Source organism: Gorilla gorilla, chromosome 8 (genome assembly GCF_029281585.2).
Source record: "Gorilla gorilla gorilla isolate KB3781 chromosome 8, NHGRI_mGorGor1-v2.1_pri, whole genome shotgun sequence".
In the NCBI taxonomy this organism is placed as follows: Eukaryota; Metazoa; Chordata; class Mammalia; order Primates; family Hominidae; genus Gorilla; species Gorilla gorilla.
In genome coordinates this window covers 29,853,860-29,867,077 of record NC_073232.2, presented here as the reverse complement: position 1 = coordinate 29,867,077, position 13,218 = coordinate 29,853,860, and the positions used below count along the sequence as shown (strand labels likewise).

The 13,218-nt window shown below is 38.1% G+C and overlaps 1 protein-coding gene and 1 long non-coding RNA gene across 14 annotated transcripts in view; one reads left to right on the top strand and one right to left on the bottom strand.

Moving 5' to 3' along the window:
- Window positions 1-13,218, top strand: part of NEBL (nebulette) — a 395,085-nt gene that overhangs the window by 290,955 nt on the left and 90,912 nt on the right. For 7 of the 10 annotated variants that reach the window (XM_055353839.2, XM_055353846.2, XM_055353845.2 and 4 more), the window contains one exon: window positions 3,097-3,207. The exons of the other annotated variants lie outside the window; for them this stretch is intronic. In XM_055353839.2, coding sequence (XP_055209814.1) covers window positions 3,097-3,207 — 111 coding nt within the window. The remainder of the gene's footprint in view (window positions 1-3,096; window positions 3,208-13,218) is intronic. 10 annotated transcript variants of the gene reach the window in all.
- The window catches only part of LOC115936010 (uncharacterized), a 65,216-nt gene that overhangs the window by 26,852 nt on the left and 25,146 nt on the right, over window positions 1-13,218 (bottom strand). Inside the window, exon 5 of one of the 4 annotated variants that reach the window (XR_008669233.2) lies at window positions 4,310-4,433. The exons of the other annotated variants lie outside the window; for them this stretch is intronic. This is a non-coding gene — a long non-coding RNA (uncharacterized lncRNA). The remainder of the gene's footprint in view (window positions 1-4,309; window positions 4,434-13,218) is intronic. 4 annotated transcript variants of the gene reach the window in all.

Genomic DNA, 13,218 nt, shown 5'->3' with positions numbered 1-13,218 from the left:
GACAAATCCTAAGAAATCAAATTTATCAGCAAATTTATTAGCTTGACATAATTTTCCATCAGCTATTTTAAGGAAGAAAATGAATATGATAAATTAAAGTTCAGCTCCCTCTAATTTGATGTAATCTTAATTCTAAAGTGGTACTTAGTAGCGGCTGTAAATGAAATGACGATGTTAATGCTGCAAGTAGAAAATTACATAGCCTTTTTAAGAAAGAGTGCCTTTTAAAATTGTGCTTGCTGACTCATCATTTCTGTGATAACCCACAAAATGATCAGCTGCATTGGTTACATTTATAAAGTCACAAGTATATGTTAGTAGGTCTACAGTACAAAATAAACCAGGCAACCATGAAAAAGGAATAGGCGTATACTAGTTCTTTTCATTTAAGAAGAAGGAGCAAATCTCATAGAAGTTTTTCCTTAGCTTTGTAGACTTGGGTACCCATGAAACTCCTCCTCTCCCTACCTCTGAGTTATAACACAGAATGTAATAGAACTGAGATAATGGACTTTCTCCACCTGAATGGAGGTTCTTAAAGGGTTTCTTGCTTAACATAATTAATTGGTGAAAATTGTAAAGATACAGTCACCAGAGGGAGATATCCTGATGGAGTATGTTGGTGGACAGACTCTAACAAGATGAATTATCCCTGGAACAATGTGAGGTGCTGCTTCTGATTTGGTAACCAACCAAATCCACAGGATTGGAGGTAGGAACATGGCTGGGCAGGACTGAATAAGACTTAAAGGCATCAGTTGACAGAAGTCTCAGCATAGCCATCAAAAGAAAAATGTTGTGGTCCGTGGATGTGTTAATAACGTTTAGCATGTGGGAGGTGATAACCTGGATTAAATCTAATAGTTCTAATTAAGATTGGTCCAACCATTGTGAGCACCTTAAGAAAGAGATTGATAAATTGGGATTTGGGCTGAAGAGAGCATGTAAGGTGTTCAGGAGTGCAGCACTTTAATCCATACTGCGAGTCTGGAGGAACAGAAGTCATTGACGGGTGTCTTCCCACATTGGAAGTTCTGTCTCATGAACTAGGCTCTTTTCATATGGCCACATAGATGCAGCTAGGGGGAGATAGATTGGGGTTTCAGTAAAGAAAGAAATTCTAATCTGAACTTTCAAAATTTAGAGGCTGTGGTGGCCAAGGTTGAGTTCTCTTTCAGTGGAAGTTTCTGAAAAACTAGATGGCAGTCCAGAGAGGGGATTTAAACATTGTTAGTTATACCAGATGACATTTTTTTTTGGATGACAAGATTCAATGACTTTAGTGGTAAAAATCCGACTTATCACATTAATCCTTTAGATAGGTATATTATCCAAGTGGAATGGGTGGTTAATACTGTTTATAAAAGCCAATGAAGAGTTTAAGCTCACAAGAATGTTTAGTAAACTCATGTATTCATCTGTTCACTAAACGTTTATTGCATTTCTACTCTGTCATTCACTATGTTAGGCACAGGATAAAAAGATGTGTGAGACAGACATGCGCCCAAGGAGCTCATATTGGTAAAAACTTTCTCCTTAAATTTAATTTTATATATTCTTTTCATTGAAAACTAGATCTTGTTTTGTTCTTGGTAAAGCCTGTTCTAGTTTTTCTTTTTCTTTTTCTTTTTCTTTTACTTTCCCTTTCCCTTTCCCTTTTCCTTTTCCTCTCTCCTCTCCCCTCTTCTTTCTTTTCTCCTTTCCTTGTTTCCTTTCCTTCTTTCCTTTCCTTCCTTTCCTCCTCTCTTTTCCTTTTCCTTCCTTCCTTCCTTCTTTCTTTCCTTCTTTACTTCCTTCTTTCTTTCCTTCTTTCTGTCTTTCCTTCTTTCTTTCTTTTGCAGGATCTTGCTCTATCACCCAGGATAGAATGCCGTGGCTCACTGCAGCCTCAACCTCCTGGGATCAGGCAGTCCTCCTGCCTCAGCCTCCCATGTAGCTGGGACAACAGCCATGTGCTGCCACACCTGGTTAATTTTCGATATTTAGTAGAGATGGGAGCCTCACTTTGTCGTGAGCAAGTCTATCTCCTTGACTTCCCTAATTACAGGCATGAGCCACTGAGTCCAGCCTACTTTGTCTTTCTTAAGTTGCCGTTTTTCTCATGTCAAGTAATTCCAACTCCATTTAACGTCCTTTTAGTATTAAACTTTTAGTATATTTGAAAATTAATATTGCCTTTCTGTACTTCATTTGTTATTGTTTTATTCTCATTCTTTTAGTTATTCATTCACTTATTTATTTATTCATTCACTGAACAAATGTTTTGTGCCAGGCACTATTCTGGGTTCTGAGGATTCAGTGAACACGACAGTTGTGTTTAGTAAGGGAAGATAGATAAGTAATTATACATAAACTAAACAAAGTAATTAAACATTATGAAGGAAATAAATAGGTTAATAATATCAATGGAGACCAAGGGGATAACTTGGTTGCTGTCTTTAGGTTCTTCTTTAATTTCCAACTTCGTGGTTGAGTTTGGTTACATCTACTTCTGAGATATCTTTCTCATATCCCCTCTCCATCCTAGTATGGAGGAAATTCAACATGGTGGTAATGGATGGCACTGGTCCATTTCCCTAATGGAGGCCAAGACTTGACATATCTGACAATTTTGCCTGCATGCTATATTTTCTCCCAAAGGTTTGTGCACTTAAGGAAGCTTATATTATCTTATAGCTGTGCCTACATAAAACCAGACCCAATCATTTGAAAACAATTTACTTTCAAATATCCTATAATTCCCCTCTACTTAGTTGTTTTTCCAAGATTTAAATCTCTGACATCTATATCCCAGAAAGCTCTTGGATATGGATGATTTCCCAAAACTACACCCGAGGTTTAAGCTAGATGAATAAAAATGGAAATTTCATCTTTGGTCAAGGACGTTTTGAAGTAAACAACAAAGAGGTAGAATTAGGAATCTAAACAGAAGCATAAAGATGAATGCATTGTGGATATTGTCTTGTTACAGAGATTTAGGCAAATTAACTATCAGTGGTGGTATTCAAATATATAAAGTCCTGGCAAAACACTGAAATTAGCAGGCAAGAATTTATATGCCTCTAAATGGGACTAACAATTATTTGTGTTTTCCAGGTGGCCTACAAGCAGAAACATGATGCTGCCAAAGGATTCTCAGATTATGCCCACATGAAGGAGCCCCCTGAGGTTAAACATGCCATGGAGGTCAATAAACACCAGAGTAATGTAAGGAAGCGCATTTCTCATGATTTTCTAGCGAACTGTAGTTAAGTCATATCAGGGCTTATGATTATTTTGCTGAAATTTAAACATTACAACAGCCCTGTTCAAAAAAGACTTTAATATTTCTTATCAGTCAGAGGTACATCTGAATTATTCTATCCACAGTCATTAACACCTTGCTGAATGCCTTTATGTTGTCAGGCACTTTCAGGCATTGGAATTTTGCTTTGTACGAGACAAATGTAGATCCTTCAGACCTATTGGGTTATCAAGCATTTCCAGAGCTTCCTTGACTTGATGCTGAAGCTCATGGCTTCTAAGTCTCTATCACAGAAGAATTGGAAGAAAGGGCATCAGGAATCAATGGCCCACAGAAGGATCATTCATGAACACCAGCTATATTGTACCCACTACTGTTTTCTTTTCTTTTCTTTTTGACACAGAGCCTCGCTCTGTCACCCAGGCTGGAGTGCAGTGGCTCAATCTTGGCTCACTGCAACCTCTGCCTGCTGGGTTCAAGTAGTTCTTTGCCTCAGCCTCCCAAGTAGCTGGGATTACAGGTGCCCGCCACCACACCGGCTTAATTTATGTATTTTTAGTAGAGAAGGGGTTTCACCATCTAGGCCAGGCTGGTCTTGAACTCCTGACTTCGTGATCCACCTGCCTCAGCCTCCCAAAGTGCTGGGATTACAGGCATGAGCCACCGTGCCTGGCCTATTGTTTCTTTCAGGATGTTTGTAAGAACAAATGGTCCAACCTAAGACCCATGGGGAATATGACAGCAATAGATGCCTAATGGCTGACTTTAAAGCCAGAACGGAGGAAGTCAGTCAGTAGAAAATCAGTTTCTTTTTTGGTAAAAGTTAGCAGTTGCATCAAGGTTTGCATGCATTTGCTCGATTACCACCACCATCCTGGTGGCCTAGAAGAGTAATTTCCTCCTGGAATTGTAGGGAAAGCTTTTTTTTTTTTTAAATCTCCTCATCCTGACTTGTCTCCAAGAGGAATGTGTGAACTGTTGGTCAGGTTCTTTATGCATTAAAATCAGTTAAGATAAAATGCCTATCTTTTTTGGGTCAAGAAACTCCTTTTCTTGGAAAATTACCTGAAGTACAGTTGCCATCTCACATCCAGTCTGTTCTGCCACTTAGTCCCTTTATGGAATGGTGCTTGGCTGACCATGTGCCCCCATAGTCCCACTGTGCAGAGTGTTTTCTGCAGAACGGCAACTGTTATTTGATATTAAATTGCAGTAAGCAAATGTTTAAGTAAAAAAGTGGAATGAGGTTTTACGTTTTAACCCAAATACACAAACATATGCCAAAAGCAGAGCACTTTTCTAAAATAGTTTAAGATTGCTAGGAGATGAAGAAGCTACATGTCTGTAATTATTTTAAGGGGGTGCTTTATAAGAACTGTTTGCTTAAGGATGACTGTAATAATCATAATAACTACCACTTACTGAGCACAGCCATGCACCAGGAACTATGCCAGGACTTTGATCATTTCCGATTCTGATGAAAACCCTGTACTGATTCTTATTTTGTAGATGAGGAAAATGAGACTAAGAAATCAAACTCCTGAGTCTGCTCTTTCTGTTTCACTTTGCTGTGTCCACCTTAAAGGTTACTGGCAATTAGTCAAGGTTTTAAATGCAGTTTTTAAAAATGGGGAGCAAAATAGGTTATCTTCAGATTTCAAACGCACTGGAGGAAAGAATGACAGAGAAATCCCGAGTTTCCAGTATTTTGACACCGAAGAGACGAAATTCACACAAAAGGCCATGGGTTAGAAGGTGGTCTGGTGATCTGGGGTGAGGTCTGGTGTTACACGGATCCCCGGGAGGCTCTTTCCAACTCTATAATTCAATGAAATTCAAATACGGAAGTTCCTTATCATAGAACTGGGCTTATTATTTTAACTCTGCCTTTTCTTCTAAAAGGTCTTTGATTGAAGGATTGAGGGAATAGAGTATAAAGCCCTTTTCTCCTTCATTCAATACTGTGTACTTATGGGAGAAGGCTGTGTTTACTTATACTCCTCTGCCGACTTGACTCAACCTTTGCATGCAAAGTTTGTACATATAATAGGATTTAGAAAGTGTTTAAGACTATTTACTCAGATTTAAAGTGAGAATGATATTTGTATTCTACCTGTGAAGTAGTTGATATTCTTCTGGAGTCAAGCCACTTAGAATAATACATTTGTTGTCCCTACAATATGAAATTTAAACATAGGTCTTGAAAGTACATCTCTTGGTTCAGTGGGTGGATCTATGGAATCTCTATAAAAGACAATCTCCCATAAACCTGTCTCCTGTAAAAGTTCAGCCAAATGAAACTCATTGCAGAGAATTTACTAGTGGAATTACCCTTTCATAATGCAGACTGTCACTTTGCACTATGGCTATAAATGACTTCATTTAATTTAAAATAAAAGTGTGTCATTATATGTGTATCTGATTCACCTGAAAACAATGGAAGTCAACATCTTTGCCTAACTTTTTTATGTTTCCACCAAAATCAAGTCAGATTTCTAATATCTTTTAGTGAACCAAGATGTCTCTCTCTTGTGCCTTTAGTAATGCGAGTAAGCAGAAAAGAATGAGGGAGAGGGCTCATGTGACTATATGGATGAATTTCCACCTCTGAGTAATGGAGTTCCCGGGCAAGAGTTTTCTGGAGGCAGTAGTCTTTTGTGCCACCCCAAAATTAAATGATCTCCAAACAGTAAAAATAAGTATTTCTTAGAATATCCTCTACTGTAGTGAAGTGGCGTCATTGTCTGGGGTAATACCTGAGGTTCATCGTCTCATGCCAAGAAAATTAAGGACATGGACACACACAAGGAATGAGTTTAGGAGTGCAGGTTTACTAGGCAAAAGAAAGAGAAAGGAGAACAGCTCTCTTTCTTTTGAGAAAGAGGTGCACCCAAATGGGACTTGTGCCTCGTGGCAGAGTGCATCGGATTTTATAGACAGGCTTGAGGAGTCGGTTTCTGATTTACATAGGGCCCACAGATTGGTTGGACCAGGCGTGACTTTACATAGACTGCAAGGAAGCTGGTTGCCCCGCCCTAATTATATTATGCAAACGAGGTCTTTGCCTGGCAGTTTCCATGTTGTCTGCTCCCTAGTGCACACATGGTTGGAAAGGAAAAGGGAAGATGGAGCTGCCATTTTGAACATGTCTACTCCCAGGCAGCCTTTTCCTATTGTCACAACTGTCAACATTCACACGTGCAAGCTTCCAGCTCACTTGTGTATGTCTGCAGCTCGATTTTACAGGCTGCTCTTTGTTAGAAAAGAAAAAGACTTTGGGGCTGCTTTTTATTAAAAGGAAAGCCTTACCAAGGACTTCCTTACCCTCACTATCTGCCTAAATACTTTATTCTTAACTCCTATATCAGTAGCATATACTAGGAAAGGAATTTGGAGTCAGACATTGGTTAAAATGTTTCTTGGGCACATGTTGCGTGGATGACCCTGGATGAGTTACTTAATGTCTCTAAATCTCAATTTTCTCATCTGTAAAATGGGGACAACGATATCTACCTCTGAAGATTCTCACAAATATTAAATGAAACGTTATGTGTAAAGAGCTTCACAGCAGAGCCTCCATCTTAAAAGTTGCTGGCATACATTATTGGTTCTATTTTGTCCTCCTTCTACTTTTAAAGGGTGATTTGGGAGTTTAGGGTGATGTCATAGTTAATTTGAAACAATTAAAGGAAGTTCAATTTATAAAAGGCCAAATCAATATGAAATTTATGTTAAGAAATGTTTAGGTCGGAAGGGCATATCCAAAAGTTTCCTGAACCTATCTTATTAATACTATAATCAGAAAATGATTAAAAACAGCCAATTGAAATCTTTTTGTACCTTAAGGGACATACCCCTGCCAGTTTTTTCTAATGTAATTAGAGAAATTGGAGATATTCTATCCAGTGACTTTCCCCTAAAGATGGGCTTATAATGAAAGCCCTAGTTCCATTATTAGTTCTTATCAGTCTTATCAGAGACATGAAGTCCAATAGTTCTGAAATAAGTCAAATAAATTTTAAACTCTATTTTAAGTTTTGTAAGTAATGCGGTCTATACAGACTTGTGATGAAATTGGAGTGGTAAACTTTTCCAAAACACCATATTGCTAGTCGATTCAATGTGTATTAGAAAGAAGTATTCAGCGTGGGAAATGAAAGACTTACTGTTCTTTTCAAGAATGATATATGTACTTTCTTAAAATTAATAAAAACTTATCAGTAAACAATTTCTATTCCATCAGAAAGTGAGAAAGCTTAAAGATAAATCAGTAAAATGATACTAGAAAAACAATATGGCTCTCTGTGGTTCCCCGATGAGACTTAAAATAATAGTGCTTTAGGATTTAGCATTAAAATTAGATATATTAGTGTTTTATTCATCTCTAAGACAGAATAGTTAGTAATACTTATTCTGCCTTCTACACAACAATATGGTGGTGATAAAATTACATCATGAATAAGAAAATAAGGCAACTTTTATCAACTATAGATTTATAAACAGTGACAGCAATCCTAAATGATAAGCCATTCTGGCCATAACTCTGTATTTTACTCCTTCTTTTGGAAGATTGAAAACTTTTTATCTCTTCTGAATAGTATCAGAACCTACTTTTACTTATATTTAAAAGGCTTATATTCTCTTACAGAAAAATAATGTTTACAATTTAATAATTTAGTAGGTTTTTATGCACAGCATGCCTAGACAAAGATAAGCATCATTTAAGATGGAATTAGCAGTCCACATGCCTATTTGATGATACCTGGAGGGCTTCTCTAATGTGAGAGTTTTGCTAAAGACAAAGGTTTTCCTGAGATGGGTTGAACCATTGCTTAAAGATTACCACTATATACCAGTTACATGATTTGCCTCTGTTCCACAAACTTAAAAGGTTATATATCCTGTCTAGTTTCTTCTCACCAAGAATCAGTTTAATCTTCAGAGGGTTCTGGGTCAGCTGGATTTGTTTTCTTTAAGGTCTGTCTGCCCATGCAGACTTTAGACCCCATGGCTGGCTGGCTGGCTGGCTGGCTATCACTCCGGCAAGGGTGCCATTCCTGAGCTGTCTCAATCTTCTCATCTCCAAGTGAAAGTCATCTCCTTGACTTCCACTTCAAGGAGAGTCTGTGGAGGTTTTGCTTTTCTCTGCTTTATTAACTCAACTACCAGAGAGTCTCAAATCACTGTTGCCTGAGTATAAAAAGCTTGCTGGAAGGCCACTGTGAATCCTCCAGCTGCACATGTGTCTGCCTATACCTGCAGAATAAAGGTGTCTATTTCACGTCCACTTTCAAAATCTCATATGCATTTCTCTTATTGGCCATGTCTAACCCAGAACTATTTAAGGAAAGGTACTCTGGAGGATGTAGTTCCAGTCTTAAAAGGGATTGTTGATGTAGCCCAGTTGAGTCAAGACACGTCAGGGATGAAGTGAGGATTTAATGAATTGATGCAGAAAAGGATAGCCGGGCACCTTGGATGCTCTGCACGAGCATAGGGAACATGCAAAAGACATGGCTCTTATGAAACAGAAGTGGAAGGATTATAAGGAGAGAACAAGCTGAGATTAAAAGACAATAAAATAAGATAAAAATATGAGCTCAGGGTGAAAGTGAATATGGCGAGATAAAGAAATTCAGAGACAGATTTTGATGGAATTCAAATATTCGTTGGAAGCAACAAAGAACAGATTTGGCACTGTAGAAAAATGTGAGGCTGGGTGCAGTGACTCACGCCTGTAATCCTAGCACGTTGGGAGGCCAAGGTGAGAGGATCACCTGAGGTCAGGAGTTTGAGACCAACCTGGCCAACATGATAAACCTCATCTCTACTAAAAATACAAAAACTATCTGGGTGTGGTGGTGTTCACCTGTAATCCCAGCTACTCAGGAGGCTGAGACAGGAGTATTGCTTGAACCCAGGAGGTGGAGGTTACAGTGAGCTGAGATCATGCCACTGCACTTCAGCCTGGGTGACATAGCAAGACTTCATCTCCAAAAAAGAAAAAAAATGAAAAGTGAAATGGAGGCTGTGTTAGAACTCTCTAGATTTCGTGACGGAAATCTATCTCAAGTTAGTGCAAGTGAAAAATGAGATTCTGTTATGTATGTAATTGGCAAATCCAAGCTATCTTCAGGCATAAGTGGGCTGGACGCTTCACAGTGTTACCAGTACTCTTCCTCTCTCCCCATCTTTGGGCTCTGGGCTGTGTATGACACTTTCAGACAGGTGCTTTCTCTGTGGATTCAAGGTGACAGCTGGTGTTTCCAAACTTTAATCATCCTTACAGCAGCTGATCTCAGAGAAAAGAAGAGCAGCTCTTTCTCCTCCAGCCTCAGATCATTCAAATGACTCTGGCCTTGGTTGGGTTACATGTCTGTCCAATTTCATTAATCATGGTTTCCAAATGGATGGGGCATCTGACAGGACAGCCTAAGTCAACATGAAGGCAGGCTGAACTTCAGAGGCCCACCAATCACATGGAGTGATGGGGGAGCTGTTTCCAAATTAAAAAACCTAGGCTGACAAAAAAATTTAATACATGCCCACTACAAAGGGATTAGATAGGAGAATGACTTAGATAAATGAGAAAGAATAAAGAGATAAATTCAGTGAAAAGAAGCTAAGAGGAAGAGATCAAGCACATAAGGTAATAATTCTAGGTGTTCCTATGGAAGAAACCAGAATCACTATTTTCAGATAAGACTCTATACTGTTATTCACTATTAAAAGGAAAAAGTGGATCATCTTGAGTACAAGATAAATGTATAAAAATGATAATATGATAATTTCTTTGCCCAGCGACAGACATATAGAACAAAATGATGAAACTTCATTTAAAGGTATAATAAAATATTTAAAGAAATGGAGGAATATACCACCTTCTCCTAGGAAAAGACTGACATTTTGTTATGATATCATTTTTCTTTAAGGCATTTTATAGAATCAGTGCAATGCTCATTAAAATTACAGTTATTTGTTTTGTGGAATTGACTAAAATTATTCTAATAAAAATAAGAAAATAAATGAAATAGATGAGTAGTGAGGAAATGAAAATTTAGCAGATATTATGATTGTTTGAAAAATTTCATACAGTCATACCTTGAAAAAATGTATGAGTGAGGGAGTGAATGTTAAGTCCTTAATATGGTACATAATAGTCTAAAATTGAGACTATTGTTATTATTATTTTCTTTTTCTCCCCTCCTCCTTCCTTCTTTCTTTTTCTTTAATCTTTCTTTCTTCTTCCTCCTCTTTTCCGCCTCCTCCTGTTCTTCCTCCTCCTTGTTTGTTCTCTGCTATACTCTGAGGACAGAGTAGGGAATAAGACATTAAGGAAAATAATGTAAAAGCAATTATTGACCCTCAAGTTCACATCTCTGCTGAGTTGATGATTTCTTCTTTTCCCTGTCCTTATGCAAAACAAGATTTATAGAGCACCACATTGTCATGAGAAGACTGAAGAGTGAAGGCCAGTCCACTGTTCCAATATGGTTAGCATTTAGGGTCTGAATTTATTAAGGAATAGAAAAAAAATATGTATACACACACTTTGACCTCCAAGCCTCTCTTCTGCTGTGTTACATTTTTTATTCTTCCTGAGCTCTGATGGATGGTAGATTGGAGCAAATACATACTGAGAAATGTCAGATGAGCTTCCCTTAAACCTAGTGTTACAGGAAATGGGTCCTGATTCAGACCCCAAAAGACGTTCTTGGATCTCACACAAGAAAGAATTCAGGGTGAGTCCATAAAGTGAAAGCAAGTTCACTAGAGAAGTAAAAGAATAAAAGAATGGCTACTCCATAGACAGAGCAGCCCCGAAGGCTGCTGGTTGCCCACTTTTATGGTTATTTCTTGATGATATGCTAAACAAGGGGTGGATTATTCATGCCTCCCCTTTTTAGACCATATAGGGTACCGGCCTGATGTTGCCATGGGCACTTGTAAACTGTCTTGATGCTGGTGGGAGTGTAGCACTGCGGATGACCAGAGGTCACTCTCGTCGCCATCTTGGTTTTGGTGGGTTTTGGCTGGCTTCTTTACTGCAACCTGTTTTGTCAGCAAGGTCTTTATGACATGTATCTTTTGCCAACCTCCTATCTCATTCTGTGACTTAAAATGGCTTAACCATCTGGGAATGCAGCCCAGTAGGTTTCAGCCTCATTTTACCCATTCCCTTCTCAAGATGGAGTTGCTCTGGTTCAGATGCCTCTGACACTAGCAATGGTTTACGTGTAGGACAATGAGACATCTGTGCGGGAAGCCATGTTGCCATTCCATATATATTCAGACACCCTTGGAGAAAGTGACATCAAGAGTGTCACCCTCTTGAATGTCCCCCAACATAAACCCCCTTTCCTATGGAATATTCCCAAGGAGTGATATTCTGGAAGATCTGACAAGTGATCAGGCGCAGAAGCTTTTTTCTGTGTGGCTCCGTGGTGTCCTCTTGTTTGAATTTGCAGTTCATGTCAATCTTAATATTTGTTTTGAGTCACATATGCCGGCTTCTAATTTGCAATTTACATGGATGATGGGGCCCTATTCAAAGTCCTGCTCCTGCCGCCTTTGTGCCGTTCACCTCTCTTCACGCAGTCATTAGGCTGAAGAGCATATAATTAGGTAACCCATGTAAAGCTTAGATTTCTGAAAGGTTGTGGTTCTTTTCAAAAAGTAAGGGTTTCCATTTTTACCCTCATTCTTTTCTAAACAAAAAGACATTTCCCCCCTGCGGTTTTCATATGAATGTAGTAACTTAGAAACAGTTAGTCTTGTAGGTGGGTAATAATTTGGGTTTGTTTTCACCTGAGAGCCAGTTTTTGTTTACACAGCTTGTATTTAACTCAGCGTAGGATGAGATTGATTTACCATCGTTTGTGGATAAGCATGTTGCTTTTTGAAGCCAATGGAATTGGCCTGCTTAAAAAAAATCCCTAAAGATTTAAAATCCACCCAACAAAATAACTCAGTTTCGGCCTTATTTTTATGTTCCTTTTACTACCTGTATGCATAAACCCTACCTGAAATGACTTGTTAACATAAAACCTCTGAAAATATAAATGTGGAAGAAAACAGATGTTCTTTTTGAAATTATACTAATTGTGTTTCAGCTGTGTTCACTTGTCAGACAGATTCATGATTATAAATGTAGTTTAAAAAATAGTCTTGGTGGTGAAGCAAATGTAAGCTCATAAAAGAGTAAATAGAAGTGTATATAAATGTTTAATTGAAATAAAATAACATAACGCACAGGGAGCCTGTTGATGTATTAATGCATTGTCACTTCTTACACTTGATCTTATTTTTAAAAGGAGTAAGAAAGGGTGAAATTTTTAATTCTGCTAGATTGAAAGGAAACTAACAAGATATATTAATATTACCCAGAACACTGGTTTACAGCAGTCAACTAGGGAGTTCATTAAAATCAGATTTTTGGGCACCATCTATCAAAATTCTGTTACAGAGGATTGTGGCTGGACCTCAGGAATCTTAATCTTTAATAAGTACCCCTAAATGATGCTATTTCAGAAAGGTTGCAGGTGACATTAGAAATATTTGTACACAATGTAATTAACTGTGCATTTTGTACAGATGTCCAGTGATACATTTCTGTGATCTTTCTGTGCTCTGAAAAAAGGAAGATGGGTTTTAAGAATGTCCATGACTGTACACTTTGCATTATGACTTTAATAGAATATATTTTAATTGCCAGCTGGTCCCTGGGGATATTGCCAAATAGAACCACATCTGGCAAATATTGCTTCAGCTCAAGACAAATCGCAAGAAATAAAGAAGTGAGCTGACCAGTGAAACATGGGCCATCGGACATTATGCCAGTTCAATTTTTGTCTCTCTTTCCAATTGTCAGTCAAGTTAATCTAAATGACGAATGTGATCTAAAGTACATTTGGCAAAGTTTATGTATTTTTCTCTTTAAATCTCTACTTACCATACTTTGGCTTGTGTCTAAC